We start from the raw sequence: 17286 nt of genomic DNA, 5'->3' as shown, positions 1-17286 counted from the left end.
CCCCCCCCCCATGAATTTGTAGGTGGCCACAAGATCACCTGTCAGCCTCCTCTTGTGGAGGCTAAAGAGGTTCAGGTCTCCCAATCGGTCCACATAGGGTTTTTCTTCTGTAGGCTTTTAACCAGATGGGTGGCCTTCCTCTGAACCCTTTCCAGGTTATCCACATCCCTCCTGAAGTGCGGTGACCAAAACTTGACGCAGTACTCCAGCTGCAGCCTGACCAATGCTGCATACAGGGGAAGTATCACCTTCCTAGACCTGTTTGTGATGTACCTACTTATGCAAGAAAGTGCGGTTTGCTTTACTTATTACCTCATCACACTGGTGACTCGTTCATTTTGGAGTCAATTATGACTCCAAGGTCCCTTTCCGCAGTTGTGCTGCTTAGAATGGTCCCTCCCAGTCTATAGGAGTGCTGATGATTCTTCCTCCCCAGGTGCAACACATGACACTTATCCTTGTTAAACTGCATCCTATTCTGTTCCACCCACCTCCCCAGCCTGTTCAAATCCACTTGGATTTGCTCCTTGCCCTCTAGCATGTTTACCTCCCCCCATAGTTTTGTCGTCAGCAAACTTGGGCAGGGTGCTTACTACTCCCTCATCCAAGTCGCTAATAAAAATATTGATTAGTACCGGTCCCAGGACAGAGCCTTGGGGGACTCTGCTGCCTACAATTCTCCAGGTATCAAAAACATTCAGACCTGTTGTGGGTTTTCTGAGTTCTTTGCAACAGAAGAATTGCTCTTTTTTTTTTTTCTGCTCTTTCTATTTTGTTAATGCTTTTCATCCCGTCATAAAATTTATCAGTGGGTCTTTGACTGTAGTTTGTATTACAATGAGTGTCAAACACTTCTAGGTACCATATGGTATCATTAATAGCGTGAGCTGAACCAACTGGGAAGTGTAGTGCTCTAGCTATGGACAGTGGTTGTGACTCAGTAGTTTGGGTGGAAGGAGAATCTAGTTCAAGGCATAAACAGTGCATACACTGGGATAAAAATTTCAGATAGTTCTTGAGAAAGCAATTCTAACTGCATTTCTTCTCACACAGGGACCTAGCAGCTCGGAACTGCTTGGTAGGAGAAAATCATGTGGTGAAGGTGGCTGATTTTGGCTTGAGTCGATTGATGACTGGAGATACCTACACAGCTCATGCTGGAGCTAAATTTCCTATCAAATGGACAGCTCCTGAGAGCCTGGCTTATAACACCTTCTCAATTAAATCAGATGTTTGGGGTAAGATGTGTTCAAAGTCCTCATCTGTAGTAGCCCAGAGAGCTTATAACACCTGATAAAGGGAGTTTGAGGAAGAGGGTGTGCGCTGATATCAGACCAGGTCACCCATCACAACACTCTGACTTCTCTTAGCATGTATATTCATGGGCAGATGCGGAGGAGGTGGTGGCATGGCCACAACTCCCTTTCTAACCATATGACAGGATCAGTAGCCAGGTACTTTAATTCCTAAAGAAGATAAAAATCCCCCCCCCTCCCCTCCCGTCCAGGCTCAGAGGCATGTCTTGTCACATTCGCCCTTACTCCCTTTGCCCGTCTGTCTGCTATTGCTAGAGTTGCTGCTGTTGTGTTCTTCCTGTCCCAAGGGCAAAGGAGCTCTTGTCCTGCTCCCAGCTGGTCTGGGCAGGGGCTAGTTTCAGTCTGAGACATTGGTGGCAACAGGTGGGTGGATTCTCTCTCCCTGTCTATTCCCAAGGAGCAGGCCCAGGGAGAGGGAACCCATCTGCCCATGGTACTGAGCCCAGCCTCTACACTGCTTGGTTGAAGTGGCTCTGGAACTTCCTTCACCCCCAGGACAGTTGGATAGCAGCAGCAGCAGCAGGTAGGGGACATGCCTTCAAGCAGGGAAGTCTGGGGGATGAAAATTCTTACCTGCTTTGGGGACTTGCAAAGTCCCTGACTGCAGCTTCTCTGGCATGGTCTGCCTGCTCCAGTGGGAGCCTAGAGGCTCAAAGCAGGAGGTGTGGGCACCCTGCAGTGCCAGTTCCTGCTCCTACAGACCCCACCCCTGTTTTGTAAAATACCACATATACTCCTGTACGTCTTCTATCTCATCCCCTGAAGGCTGACATGAATATCTGCAGAAGCGACTGCTTCAGGCTATATACGAGACTGGTAGGACTCATCCCATGGAAGAAAAGAAGGGATAGATGAGAATTGTTTTTTTTTTCTTCTTCTTTGCAGCCTTTGGGGTGCTGTTGTGGGAAATTGCCACCTATGGGATGTCGCCATACCCAGGTATTGACCTCTCACAGGTGTATGATCTGCTGGAGAAAGGATATAGGATGGAACAGCCAGAAGGATGTCCCCCAAAGGTTTATGAACTGATGAGAGCATGTGAGGATTTTCTTTTTTTTCCTCCTCCGTTTCATTTTGGGAAGGAAATGTAAGAATCTAGGATAGTGATGAGAATCCATAATTAAATGTGGAACCTTTTGTTTCTGATCTGCCCCTTCACGTTTAACTGATGTTGGTAATTTAAAATACTTTCACTGTCTGAAGGGTGTCTAGTGACCTGTGTAAAAAGCGTGATGTACACTAGATACTGGCTTGAAACTAAGCATTCAATTCTGAAAATCCCCATCAGAATTAGGACTGTTAAATGACACCCTTCGGTCCCACCAGGAGAGGCTGTGGCCTAGATGGTACTATAACCCTTAGAATAGTCCCATAGTTCAGTGGCAGAAACACCTTGGGCAACTATAATCTGGAAGCCTGGCCTATTTTGTTACATCTGCCTTCTCTATGGTTAATGAAGAGTTTTAATCTCCATGGCTGAGATGGCAAATAAGGAAATGTTACTTTTTTTTTTTTTTTTTTTTTTTTTTTTTTTTTTAATTAAAAAATTGGTGAGAAGGAATTAGTGTTGGCAGCATGATAATGCTTTGTTATGGTTGAAAAATGGTTTTCTGATCAATCACCACTACAGCCTTGCTATACCTGTCCGTGATTCCTGCTGAAATAATCCGGGATACTAGCAACTGTGCACTGTTGACATGCTGGCTGTGGAATAAGTGATCTTAGCAAAAACCTACTCAAATCCTCAGACTATTTCCCCTGCAAAAAAAAAAAGACAAGCTGACTATCTGTAATTCCTGCTGCACACGTTGAGAACTTTTCTACCTTGCCATAGGCTGGATGTGGAATCCCCCAGAACGACCATCATTTGCTGAGACCCACCAGGCCTTTGAAACTATGTTCCATGACTCCAGCATATCAGAAGGTGAGTACCCTTGCTTTTTCTCCTCTTGGTAAATGTGGTATTTCATGTCCATGGTGCTGACTACAGGATATTGAGGCTTACTCTGCTAGAGTCTTGCTCTTCAGTTGTACAGAATTGTGCTCATATATGTTTCAGTGAGATTAGATGCATTAAAAATATTCCAGTCCAGAGGAAGCTGTAGTAATTTGTTTAGGTATAAAGGGGTAATGAAATAGGTGTTAAGTATAAAATCTAGTCCATAATAGAAGTTTCTTATTTATATTACAGAACTTAAGTATAGTCTTTCAAGGGGAGTTAAAAGAAGGGAAAGAACACACACATGCAATATTGGCCTGTATTTTTTTTTTTTTACTTTAGAAATTGAGTGACTAAATACTGTATCTTTTTGCATACCCCCCCTCCCCCCAATGAGACATGAATCTTGATTTGGGGAAGGCAGAGCAAAGGAAAAGAGATTTCTAGAGTTATGGCTGCATAGAGCAGGGACAGAGCCTAATCTTAATATCACTCATCCTCCCTGTGAAAAGCTGAATCTGTAACTGCTGTTGAAGACTGGTATTTAAGGGCAAGTCTGTGATTTTTGAAGAGAAAAAAATCTGCCAGTGTGTTAACTGACACTCTCAGCTGCCTGAATAGAAATACCACTGCTGCTGTTGAGCAGTTGGTTTTAAATATGCAGTGGAGCAGGAATTTAAGTGGAGTGCTTCCATTCTGGGGGGGAGAGGGTGGGGCATCAGTTTTGCCATTTAACATATACACCCCAATTTTTGAAGGCTAATTTTGGTGGAAAGGGTGCATGTGGTATGTGAGTAAATATGGTATGGATTTTCATCAGCGCATATTACTATTTTAACCTCTGGAAGGAAAGTGCTATTACCAGCAACAAATGGATACACCTAACTTGAGCACATAGCTATTAAACATATTTAATCTAAAATGTTGGTACACAGTGGGCGTGTCTACACATGCATTAATGCACCTTTGCTACTGCACATTAAATTTAGTACCTCTATGTGGTACTACATAAATGTGCAGTAGCCGGCACTACTGCACAGTAGCAAAGGCGTGCACTTTTTTTGTGAAGATTAATGCTCAGTAATTTTTCTGTGTGTTAGTGCTTTAGAATGGGTTTTGCCATGATACGCTAATGCACAGTGAAATTAGTCTACTGTGCATTGTCTCGTGTAGACGTGCCTAGTATCAAACAACAGAGGGCAGGGCTATCTCTATCTCCTAAAAAGCTTTGAGCCTTCTTTGAAATGTAAAATAAGTTGATCCATCCCCTTCACTACCACAGAAAACACACCTGGCTAAAATTCCATTAGAGAAGGTTGTTCTGCCCAAACAAACCCCAGCTTGGCAAATTTCCAGGAGTTTTATCGCCTTGCCTAACCCTTGTGTGTACATATGTAATGCTAGGAAAAAATAGAATCTGCCTTTATTGTTAATGGGATGGTGCAGCTGCAAAAGGGGAGTACTCTACTTCAAGCCCAACTTTCCTCTTAAAGGGACATACTACTACAGGGGTGTTTCTATGCAGATGAAAATGGCCATTCTACTAAGAGTCGAGCAGCTTTTGAGCCATAAGCAGCACCTCAACCCCTGGCATGGGATAGAAGCTGCTTTTTTGGTTTTGGGTTTTGTTTTTCGTTTTTTTGTGTTTTACAGTTATCACTATTTTTTGTTGTTGCTGAACTTGGATGTAAACCAGCGTCTGCAACCATTAAGAAATACTATATATTTTTGCATCCAAGATGACACCAAATAAAACACACAACTTGTTTTTTGGAAAGCAGAATGTAAAAAAAAAAAAAAAAAAAAAATTTAGGGTCACGGCTGACTGCATAACAGAATAAGTTCTCCTGGGAACATAGGGTCCAGGAATATGGCATCCTATGAGATAAGTCTGGTGAGGCAGCACGAACTTCCTGGTGTAGCAGACTGTCTCCTGGAATGTCATGTTTCCTAGACTGTCTGTTTTCAGGAGGATTTACTCACGTACATTTAGGTCCCAGACACTTGGAATGGCAGTAGCAAAACTAAGTACTTTACTGTAAGTACTTTATATAAGTTACTATAAATAAATTGTTGTTTTCACATCACAAGCCTCATTAAGATACTACCAACAACCTCACGTGCTGCTTCAGGCACAAGCTAATAGTGCTCAGCCAATAGCTATGGCTGTGAGAGGGCTAACACAGGACTCCATACCTTCATATTTGAGCCAAACATAAATCACAGCCAGCTTGACAGCTGCATAGCATGCACAGTGTCCAGGCATGCCTCTTTTCCAGTGAAGAAAATGGCTTCTTTGCCTAAAATGCACACCTCAATTTTGGGAGGCTGATTTGTGGGGGAAAGACGCATATTGTATGCAAGTAACTATGGTAACTAATCCTCTACAGCAGGGGTCCGCAACATTTTGCAGCCAGGAGGGACTGCTTTAACAGAGCTTAGCTCTGAATGTGGATCATTTCCAACCCCAGAATTTAGCTCTATGTGGACTGCTTCCAACCCTGCCCATGCCACAGTTGCAGTCACTGCTCCTTCCTTCTTTTTTTCCTTCCACCAGTACTGCCACCACTACTCTTCTGTGCTGCCAAAGTGCTGCAGAAACCTTTAGTTCTGTGGCTTGTAGGTTGCCAAACTCTGCTTTATATCCTTGCATCCAGTAGGACAGGGTTTCTCAACCAGTGGGTCCTCTAGGTGGGACTCGGTTGCAGCGGAAAAACCAGAAGTGCCACAGCAGGACTTCTGGTGTCGCTTTTGCATGCTTCAGTTGGCTGTTGGGAGCCAACACCCCCCCCCAGCCGGTGGGACCAGGATTTTTTGACCTTGTGTAGGTGGGGCATAAGGTACAATTGGACAAGGACCTCCAGTAGAGACTTTCTTTTCCTTTCCTTTACTAATCTCTGATCCCACTGTTCTCCTGACGCTCTGTTATTATCTCCTCTCCCCCACCCCCTCTTAGAGGTGGCAGAAGAGCTTGGAAGAACAGCCTCATCATCATCTGTAGTTCCTTATTTGCCCCGGTTACCCATGCTTCCCTCCAAGACTAGAACTTTGAAGAAACAGACAGAGAACAAGGAGAATATTGAAGGAACACAGGAAGCTGTGGAGCATTCGGCTTCCAGCTCAGCACCAGGTATGGGCAGTAAGAGTCACTGTGGCCATACATTATAGGGCAGGTTTTCATCTGGTATAAGTTATTAGTAGCTCTTTATTGACATTGCCAGTACTGTGACTACTTATATCAACTGAACATGTGCACCTGTTCATCTCAGCAGGATGGTTTTTAGGCTCAACCACACTCCAGCCAGCCCTCATAAAGTGGTATTACTCAATGAACCCCATTAACTTGTTGCACATATAAGTTAAGGTAGAACAAGAAAAAGTAATGCACCTGAGAATAGGCATGCAGACAGTGAGCCTTATCTGTGTCTTGCTTTTTTTGGAGTAGTGTTGGGGAGGGTTCAGGATAAGGAAACGGTTCACTTCTTGGGGAAGCTGAGAGGGTATGGTATACAGCCTGGCATTTTTTCTTGATGTGTGAAATAGGGCATATCGGTTGGCAGTGCGTGCTCTGATTATTGTTTATGAAACTGAGGGATTTCTAAGATCAACAAGAACAGGGCTTTGAACAGATGCTGTGCAGGATTCCCTGCACTGCTCTCAGTTCATTGAACTGTTCAGCTGAATGAACAACCGTTCATTTCAGGCTGTGTACAGCAGTTTAAGGGTTAGAACATATTAATAGATCCTACCACTCCAGCTTCACCAGCCTGATCTCTTACTGTGTAAACTGCATTTTTTTGGTTTGATAACTTTCATCGCCATCTTGAATGTTAACATTTTTATTGTTTTTTTTTAAATTGATTTAGAACTTCATAAGCAAAACTGACAAACAGTAAAATAAGAGATTATTTAATTTATAGTTTAAAGCACAAGACCTATAAGCAGGGAAGAAAAGGGCAGGGAGAAAAAAAAAAAGAAATAGAAACTAGAGGTGAACAACAGATCCTTGGTGTCGTATGAACTTTTTCTTATGTTGAGTTTTCCAGCTTGCATGATTGAGGTTTTTTTGTGCGCGTGAAATTTAAAATTTCAAAGGACACTGCATCTGCCCAGAAATACGCTGTCTTTCAAACCCAGGCCTACAGATTCAGGCAGGTTTAGGAGCACAGTGCTGGAAAGGGCCTAGTCTATCATGTCCAATTGTTTGCATCAACAGGCCAGTAGCCACGCATCCAACCACAGAACATTTTATGAAAACAAAAGCTTGGACACCCTACTACAGGGGTGTCCAACTTCAGTACAGGTGGCAACCATGTGGCCCCTGGGATTTCCCTTTCCCCTTGCCACCCTTCAGGTTCTCCTTTCTAGCCCCAACTGCATAGACTGCACAGGTGGCACACAGTTCCATTCCCCCTCTTGCTGCACTGGCAATACAGTCCCCTCTTAGGCCTTTTCCTCACCATGCAGCAGTGGGAGAGGCAGCTGCAGGGGCCCGTGGGCCCGTCAGTTTGACAGTCTTGTTTTACATTATGCCTCAGGCAAAAAGCAGGGGGAGGCGAGGCCTGCCACTACTGTAGCAGATGAGTTTATTGATTCATTTGCTCAGGTAATTCTAGGAAGAAGACCATGCCCTGTGTTATAGAGGAAGGCAAAAAAACTTGCAGTTCTTATGAGTCTGTGTGGAAAAATTCCTTCCTAACTGCATATCTGGTGACGCATTTTACCCCAAGCAGGAGGAGGGCAAGCTGGAGTTTTTAATCAGCTCTTGATTCCCATTTGTTTCCATTCTCCAGGGTTTATCAGAAGTGCACAACCAACAAGTGGGTCTCCAGCCCTGCCTCGCAAGCAGAGGGACAAGTCACCCAGCAGCCTCTTAGAAGATGCCAAAGAGACCACCTTTACAAGGGACAGGAAAGGTGGCTTTTTCAGCTCTTTCATGAAGAAGAGGAATGCCCCCACACCTCCAAAGCGCAGCAGTTCCTTCCGCGAGATGGAAAATCAGCCCCACAAGAAATATGAGCTAACGGGTAATTTTTCATCTGTTGCTTCCTTGCAGCATGTTGATGGGTTCTCTTTTCCTCCCACCCAGCAAGATTCAAACCTGGCCCCACCCAAGTGCTATGGTGGAGGCTTTGCACAGAGAAACTTCTGCAGTGATGATGGTGGTACTGGCAGTGGTGGGGGTGCAAGCGCTGGTGGCGGGTGGTCAGGCATCACAGGTTTCTTTACACCACGCTTGATTAAAAAAACACTGGGTTTACGAGCAGGGAAACCCACTGGCAATGAAGAAGCTTCAAAGCCTTTTCCAAGGTCAAACTCTACATCTTCCATGTCCTCAGGGCTTCCAGAGCAGGATAGAATGGCAATGACCCTTCCCAGAAATTCCCAGAGGTCAAAAATACAACTGGAAAGGACAGTTTCCACGTCCTCTCAGCCAGATGAGAGCACAGGTAGGTCCAATGACCTGCTTCCTAAAAGGTTTGAAGAAGGCCCTGCTGTGACCAGAGAGAGACCAAAAGCCAAATTCTTGCCAAGAGGTGCCACAGCTCTTCCTTTCAGACCCCCTATGGGGGAGTCAGCTGCCACAGAGAAGGATGGTCCAGTAGTAACAGCAGCCCCTAAAAACAAAGAAAAAAATAGTGGTACAAGGCAAGGGACAGTAGAGGATGGAGAGAGACCAGGATGGTCCTCTCCAGCAAAGGCTGCAGCAATACTTCCAACCACTCATAACCACAAAGTGCCAGTCCTAATCTCACCCACTCTAAAACATACTCCAGCAGACGTGCAGCTCATTGGCACAGACTCTCAGGGTAATAAATTTAAGCTCTTATCTGAGCATCAGGTTACATCTTCCGGCGACAGGGACCGGCCCAGACGGGTAAAACCAAAGTGTGCCCCACCTCCTCCACCAGTTATGAGGCTCCTACAGCAGCCACCCACTGGCTCAGATACTGCAGAAGAGCAGAATAATACCACAGGAGCTCAGCATGGACCAGAAATGAGCGAAGGTGGTAAAAAGGCAGCGGTGGCACCTGTTGGTGGAAAAACTGTGAGGCCCGTTTTGCCTCCACCTCAAGTGCCTCTGTCATTGTCTTCCACCTCCCCAGCAAAAATGGCCAATGGCACGGCAGGTGCCAAAGTGGCACTAAGAAAGACCAAACAAGCAGCTGAGAAAATCTCTGCGGACAAAATTAGCAAGGAGGCACTGCTGGAGTGTGCAGATCTCCTCTCGAGTGCCATCACCGAGCCAACGCCAAACAGCCAGCTGGTGGATACTGGGCACCAGTTGTTGGATTACTGCTCAGGCTATGTCGACTGTATCCCGCAAATGCGCAACAAATTTGCTTTCCGGGAAGCCGTGAGCAAACTGGAACTCAGCTTGCAGGAACTGCAGGTGTCCTCCACAGCTGCTAGTGTGCCCGGGGCCAACCCGGTCCTTAATAACTTACTGTCATGTGTCCAAGAAATCAGTGATGTGGTTCAAAGGTAGCTACTGTCAATCTTAGTAGAAGAAAATATACATGGAGGGGAAACTCTTTTTCTGTACTGATGATTTCAGAAGGAAAGACTGATACTTGAGTGAGTTTGAAGTACCTCAGATTACTGAGTTCTCCTCTCGTTTACAGGTTCATCTCAAATATGGGGAGGGAGGGAGGAAGGCTATGCTGGAGGGAGGGAGAAGTGGGGTAGATTGAAGCTGAAGGGGCAGAATGTTTAAAAATTGCCTCACCAGAAAAATCTGATCTGCTTGTGTCTACAAGGGAGAGCAGTTCCTTACTCTTTCCAATGAGAGGAAGGAGAAGAGATGGTGGGTTCTCGTTTCGGTGAGGGTGGTTTCCCTTCCGATATCCAGAGTACCTGTGTGGTTGTATGGCTACTTGGATGTACAGATCCTCCCCTTTCTGCACTAATGCTTGCTTTGGCCTCCTGAGATCACAAGGGAAAGGCACCGGGACTCTGCGGGCGCTCATGCTGAGAGTTCTGAAGGGGGAGATTCCGTGTGATTGTGGAGGAGGAGGTCTAACGCACTGATGGTATTCAGAGCTGCTGGAAGTGGATGCACTAGCCCAGATGGCGTACTTCCACAGTGCTGTGGCTGCTGTAATAAGAACTACAAAACGAGTTAATATATGAAATGAAATGAACCCCTTTCCCTGCCCACGCCATGACATCACACATTCATATTTTCATTAAATTTGAAGCTGAAGGGATACTGGGCAGACTTGCCACTGGATTATGCCCCTACCCCACCATACATCCTTCACTTGGGTTGGTTGGCTACTCCTGCTTCAGGTAGCCTAGCATGGATGTTGCCTACTGGTCACTTGCAAGTAGTTTGAGATTCATGCACAATTTGCCAGTGTCTTCTGTAGATTGTTGTAACTTTGGTACAATGTTGGCTCCCTCTCCTCTTTTTGGTCACTTTAAGATCCATACTTGGCAAGGCACTGCCTCCTGTCAGTGCAGTTTCTCACTGTTCTCTACATTCCTTTTTAGTATTAAAAGTGCCGACACTAATACAGTCCTCTTAGGAACCAGAAAATACAACTTTACTGTCCCACTGTCTTCCTTCTGCTGCAGGTTTTGCTAACGGTCATCTAAGTATCTGTCCCTTGATCTCACATAACATTAACTGTTGGTGGCTTTTTGGAAGGTACCCACCTGTTTTGACTTGCAGGACTCTACCTCTTCAGGGCATCAGGCTGCACAGATATGAAAGGAGTGCAAGGTGGTGGTGGTGATGCTGGAGCATAGAAAGCAGATAGCATTTACTGATGTAGAGCATACATGGATCTTCCTTTTGTCTCCAGCGGGAATGTCTATATTAGTATATCAATATACTCCTCTGTATCTGAGGCTTGAAGAAAACCAGCATGGCTCAGATATGTAGCATCATTGAGGATTTTGTGCTCTCTTGCATATTGACAATCCACAGAATTGGAAACAATTTTCCTTGCTGTTTGCTGCTGGCATGTAGAGAAGAGTTGTACTACCTTGCATGGTTTCAGGAGAGGGAAGCAGTGGGCATGGTGCGCGTTTCCAAGTACCTGCTCACTAATGAATGTTTTTGCTTATGTTCCATTCTTTGCTGGAGAGCTGGTGAGGTTGTTTAAAGGTCTGACTTGCTCTGCACCTTAAATCTTACATTTTAGCTAAAATCTTAATTTTTTTAACGTTATCAAACTGCTTTTAAGTAAAGTCATTGTTGGTCTGGGGGTGAAGTGTGAAGTTGAGGCCTGGCAGTGGGTCAGTAAGAATAAAAAATCTCAAGTAAGAGGTTCTTGAGAATTTGTCCTGTCCTCTTGAGCCATTTTTGATTCACTGTCACCCTTACACTACAACTGCCTTAGTGGTAACCCAGAAACTGCCCAAACCACTCTTCCATTAGGTCAGTATAACATTGGCAAGTGGCTCACCCCCAGGCTACCCTACCCTGTTGTCCTACTTTGAGACCTGTGATTCAAAGGAGGAGTGTCAGCTGTGCTTAGAGGGTTGCTTTATGATAAATCAAGTTTCATTGCTACATGTGAGCAAGTGTAGCAGTGGAGTAATGTGTGTGTGTTTCTGAATATAATGGACCAGTTGAGCTTTGTGGTCTGTGATAAATGAAATTAAAAAAAAGGCCAAGTAGCATCAGTGATGGGAAAATCAAAGTTGGTAGTCAGTTTTGGTCTTTTCAAGCTGGTAGTGTTGAAATGGGGACAATGGAAGTGCAGCATGTTTAGTCTCTGTCTGCCTGGCACTTGGACCACATGACAGGATCTGATGCCTGTTTCTGCAATAGGTTGGCCGTTCAACTGCTTCCTTCCAATGCAGACCCCTGTGCTTCAAGCCTTAGCACCAAGTGAGGGCAGTTTAGGGGGTGCTGCCTCAGCATTCCTTGCACATGGTAGTTTGTGCTCAGCCAGAGCACAGAGTAAGTACCAAGAGCAGGTGTCGGATTTTGCCATTGTTATCTCCTGAACCTTTCAACAATTTTTCTATTTTGTCTTTTTGGATGTTTATACATGTGCTGCAGGGGGTAAAGGGATGCACCTTAAAGCCCCCTGATCATCACGTGCATCAGTGTCCCCATGCTGAAAAATGGTGGTGGGGGTGCTTTAGTTAAAACACCCTGCCACCATTTTTAGCACAGGGACACTGATGCACGCAGTGCTGGAGTCTGGAGCATGATAATTACCACACTCCAGCAAACTTGATTAATCAAATCTGCCCCGACATGCTGTAATTATAGCACGTCAGAGCAGCTTCATTGTACCTGTGTAGGCGCCCTTTGTGTCTCTTTCAGTTATCTTGGTCATAACTGTGCATTACCCTAAACAAATCTGCTGTAAAAAGGATGACCTGTGAAAGGGTCCCTCTGTATTGCTTTGTCCTATCTTTTTCATCCTTAAAAGTATAGTTTTTAACTGTAGAAATTCAGGTTTTTTCTGACCTGGAGAGCTGTCATTGCAGGAGATAGACAGAAACAGGGCAATTTTGAGGGAGAAGGCCCTTATCACCAAGTTTTGAAAACTACTTTTTTTTTTTATTGGTAACATTTTCTATCACGTGTGCAGATGCTGGAGCTTAACAAATGTCCTTCCAGATTCCAGTTTGTCTCGAAGTCCTGCGGTAAAAACGGGGAAGGACAGACTCGGACATTCCAGGCAGTTCTGATGCTCAACTCCCCTGTCAGTCCATCCTTATCCACCATGAATATTTTTTTAAAACAAGTGTTATTTCTAGCTCCTCCCTCACACCACACGCCCTGTTTCTGCCACACAGGTTAAACTCCAGGGTGGGTGCACAGAGCAATTCTAATCCACTCTAGACAGTAGCTCAGGGCCTCAGATTGCAGTCTTGCTGATAAATCCATGGCCTTTTACTTTCCTATTGCATGTGCTGCAATAGATCAAGTACGCAAAGATTGGGGGTTGTGGAGAAGATGCAGCAATGGAGTTCATGGGCTTCTTAATTTTACACTTATTTTCCTGCAGGTCTTGATGTCTTATGCTTCCTTTTTTAATTAAGGTGGTGGGGAGGGAAGGGGAGCTGGTCCATTCAACCTGTATCATGTGTCTGCATTTTTGTACTTGCCACTATTGGATGAATCAGTTAAGCTATTGTTGATTTTTGAGGCTCCAACTGATCTGTTTTATAGACGGGGAAGCTGCTGTGAGGGGTGCAGAATTGCTGCCACCTCTGTCTACTGTGGTGCAGTGCCATGCTGTGTAGAGAAGCTTGTGCTAGCTTTGAACAAGTTGGTGTGTACATAGCACAGTGCAGATACTTGGTTGGCTCCTGGAGCCAGGGTACATCAGTAGCTACATCAGTCTGGTCTTAGCCTGGCCAGTGGGTCCAGGCAGGGTGCAGTACTGATGCTGCTTCTGGAGCCAGCTGGGGTAGCTCTGTGGTACTGTTGTGCTTTGTAGACATGCCTTTGGAGCTATTACTCTGCTGCTTGGATTGCCCATTGTCCCCCTGCTGCAAGACAGCGCCCATGGTGGGAGGAGTGAAATCTGTTTGCAGCAATAGGGGTCAGTTCCTCCTGTTCTCTGTCTCGGAGGCCACCTAGAAATGTTACAAATCCTCCCCTTTTGTTTAGGTTGACTTTCACTTGGCCTTTAAGGCTCCTAGCTGCATTGGCCTCTCTGCTTTCTTCATTGCACAGGATGAGTACAGTACCATATTACGAATGTAATGGGGAGGGAGGAACTTGCTGGCCTTAATGAAAGGCACAGCCACTAAATTGAATTGGTATTTGTGGGCAAGGAAGGGGGAGAGCCTGTGCATTGAGGCTGTTTGCAGTCTGGCTTCTTGCTCAGTTCACTCTGGCATCAGCCTGCCAGTAAGTGTGAATCAGACAGGGTCCTGGTAACATGGCCCAAGCAGCTTCTTGCAACAAGCATGTGAACTTCAGCACTTTCTCTTCACCTCACCCCTGCACAGTGGGGGGATACCCCTCAGGGGCAGCTTCCCTAGTCCTCTCTGTAGCAATGAGCACCGGGGATGTTTTTGCACCAGTGTCTGTTAGCAATTTTGAATCGTTGCACTCCACTCTGTGTGTCCTTAAATCAAAGCCATCTCCCTGTTGAATAACACATTGTTAGTAGGGGGGTTTGGATGTGGGGGCAAGGGAAAATAAAGCTGGGTTAAGAACAGAGTCCTTGGAATATCATCAAATTTGGCAGTTGCGGGCCAAAGTCGAATGTGGGGAGGGGGAGGGCACAGCCTCTGGACTACAGGCTAGAGAGTTCCTCAGTGTTCTGGTCAGGTTGATAGGATGCCTCCCCAAATCACCTGGGACTTACTGTAGTAAAATCCTGATGACAATGTGGACCCACTAGCAAAGTTTCCGTGTGTTCTTCTGTGGCTTCATAAAGCACATCCCGTTGGGTCACTGCGGGTGGCAGAAGCTGAAGCCCAGGGTCAGGTCTTTGCACAGATACCTTACAGGTGCCTGCCCATCTTTTGCCTGCTGCAGAGCAACACAGCACTGTGACCCAAGTCACTGCTTTGTTTTCACAGCATCATTGTTAGGTCAGTGCTCACTCATGTGGCAAGTAAGAGATTGCTGCTTCCCAAACAGGCTACATAGGAACTGAGGTTTGAGTAAAGGAGTGCAGGTTTTGCCTGTTGCCAGTCACCTGGCTTTGTTTGACCTTTCACTGAAGCCTGAGTAAGGGCCTCAGGATTTGATCCTGGATGAGGGACAGAGGTCTTGGCCTGCCATTTGTGTTGGTCATTTAGAGCACTCTCCCAAAATGAGGACAAAGCATCATTGAGGAATCTCCCTGCTCCAGGGAGCTGCTTAGTTTCTCTAGGGCTTTGGAAACTGTGACAAGCATTAGTGAGTCAGATACACTTTTAGAAAAAGTTAAGTCCCAGACTGGGTGTTGCTATTTGTTTTGTTTTAAGATCTGCAATCTACTGCTTCTAGCACCAGTCACAGATAGCCAGGGGATTAATAGATGCCCAAGGGGCATGAGTAGAGCATGCTGAGAAGCCTCCTCCTTTCCCCCCCCCCCCCCCCCCCCAATTCAGCACAGGCAGCACACTTTTCCCAGTACCTTTTTGCAGCTGGGTTTTGCATGGATAGGCATGGAACTGAAATCTGTACTGGAGATCAGGACCTTTACCGTTTCTTATTGGTAGCAAATTGCAGATTATGGAACACCTGATTTATTTCTATCTACAAAACTACAAATGGCTATACCAAAGGGTCACCCTTCCCAAGTATGTGTGGGTATGTGTATGTGTTGTGCACAGGGGGTAAAGAATCTGATCAGCTCAGCACAGTTTGTAACGATACTGAATTAAACTGAAAACACACTAATCACCAATCACTCTACCAGTGTTGTCAGTTGTTTTGTTTTTATTGTTACTGTAATATATTTTTGGTTGTTTTTCTAATTTAATTCTCTCACTCTATTGTCTGACTGTGAACTGCAAACAGTGTTAAACTTGATGTAAATAAGGCTCTTGGAGGGGCCTCTGCCTGTTGTTTCACAAGGTTTTGCCAATTTGCATTTTGTTTTAAATAAAGGTTGCAATATTTTATTGGCAAATGAACTCAAATGTATGCTGCTTTTGTTGGAGTATTTAAATGTTAGCTTGCAACCAAGGAAGTTCTGTGCATTTGGCTTAAAACATGCAAGGATTGTTTTCTTTTACGTATTTGTATGCCAGCTCCACTGAAAAGGATTGTCCAGTTGGCACTCAGGATAGCAGATGCTTCTAGGCACAAAGAGCAAAATGATATTCCTCAGTGCTACAGCAGTCCAGGTACAGGGATTGATATAATTGGTTTCTCAGCTGTGCTGAAGTTATGCAGTTCTTGACTAAAATAATTCTAATGAGCAACTCCTAGATCCAGAATTGTTTTGAGAATTGTTTCCAGCCACACCATTTATGCTTTTCAAATGGAGTAATTAAATCAGAATAATCTACTACTTTCCCTCCAGTTTCACTTAAAACAGCACTAACCACCACAGAGATGAAAGCCAACTTGTTAGTTTTCTGCTTTTTTTTTTTCTTTTTCTCCAGGTCTCAGTGATCAAGATGATGCTTTTACCTGCAGTCATTCTTTCTGAAGGTACAAGTAATACCTGCTGGGGTTTTTTACAGCAGGTCAGGAGGAATGAGAATGAGTTTGTCTTATTTTTCCCCAGTCTTCTGGTAAAGTGAGCAGGTAATGCTGAGGTAGAGTACCTTATGGAGCAGTGTGCCTTGTCACCTTTTTGTTCCTCAGACTGAAGTGGTGGGAATGAGATGAGTAACTATCTTCTCTTTAGTACATTTCAGCCCTTTGTTTAGTGAGGTGTAGCAGGGCAGGTTTGCTCTGGGCACTAATGCTGTTTTGACTCTGGCATAAACAAGCCAACTGGATTTCAGCATGGTTTCCCTTGACTGCATCAAAGAAGGGAAATGAGATAGCAGAAAGAAAAAACAAATAGTAAGCAATGAGCTGGCCTAGACCTGCTCAGAACTAAAAGGTATGTGGAGCCCTACCCGTAAGTGACATGGCAGGTGGCAGTACTAGGCCAAAGTCCACTATAGCTTGATGTTAGATGTACCTGCTCAATCTGAAGCTGGAATACTTGGCAGTTGTGAGGTTCAAAATGTAATAGATCAAAGGTCCACACACATGCAAAACCCAGGGAGCTGAACCCTGTCCTCAGCATGTGCTGGCTTACCTCATCTTCCCTAAAGTGGCTGTGTTGGAAGGGAGTTTTGACCCACTGGCCACAGAGCAAGTGATTATTCACATCATCCCACTCTTCCTCTCCCCACCCACCAGTGCTGTTGACATTTTGGGCCTTCTGGAACATGGTTTTTATCATTTGGCTGGTAACCCAGACAGCAAACAGCCTTGCTCTGTAGTAACACTGACTGGCCAAAAGCCAAAGTGTGTAGCACGTAGTAAAAATCCCTGCCTATAAAAAACAGTTAAACCATGGTGTGCTGCTTTAGGAACTGTCCTTGCCCTATGTGTGCTGCAGAGAGAGGATATCTGCTACCTTGTACTCCAGCCAGCTCTCAAAAACA

General features: G+C 45.1%; 1 protein-coding gene across 8 annotated transcripts in view; it reads left to right on the top strand.

Annotated features, from left to right (window-relative positions):
• ABL2 (ABL proto-oncogene 2, non-receptor tyrosine kinase) overlaps positions 1–17184 on the top strand; it is a 75065-nt gene extending 57881 nt beyond the window's left edge. For 2 of the 8 annotated variants that reach the window (XM_059728348.1, XM_019500261.2), the window contains exons 7-12: positions 1054–1238; positions 1714–1839; positions 2202–2354; positions 3151–3240; positions 6212–6385; positions 8049–15810. In XM_059728348.1, coding sequence (XP_059584331.1) covers positions 1054–1238; positions 1714–1839; positions 2202–2354; positions 3151–3240; positions 6212–6385; positions 8049–9745 — 2425 coding nt within the window. In that variant the 3' untranslated portion in view covers positions 9746–15810. Of the gene's footprint in view, positions 1–1053; positions 1239–1713; positions 1840–2201; positions 2355–3150; positions 3241–6211; positions 6386–8048; positions 15811–16284 lie in introns of those variants that run through there. The other 6 variants (XM_059728352.1, XM_014596017.3, XM_059728350.1 and 3 more) reach the window with 4 other exon arrangements.
• The last annotated feature ends 102 nt before the right edge of the window (positions 17185–17286 follow it).

The sequence above is a fragment of the Alligator mississippiensis genome, chromosome 5 (genome assembly GCF_030867095.1).
Source record: "Alligator mississippiensis isolate rAllMis1 chromosome 5, rAllMis1, whole genome shotgun sequence".
NCBI lineage: Eukaryota > Metazoa > Chordata > Crocodylia > Alligatoridae > Alligator > Alligator mississippiensis.
Note: the sequence above shows the minus strand (reverse complement) of the source record. Positions and strands in the feature narration are given on the sequence as shown.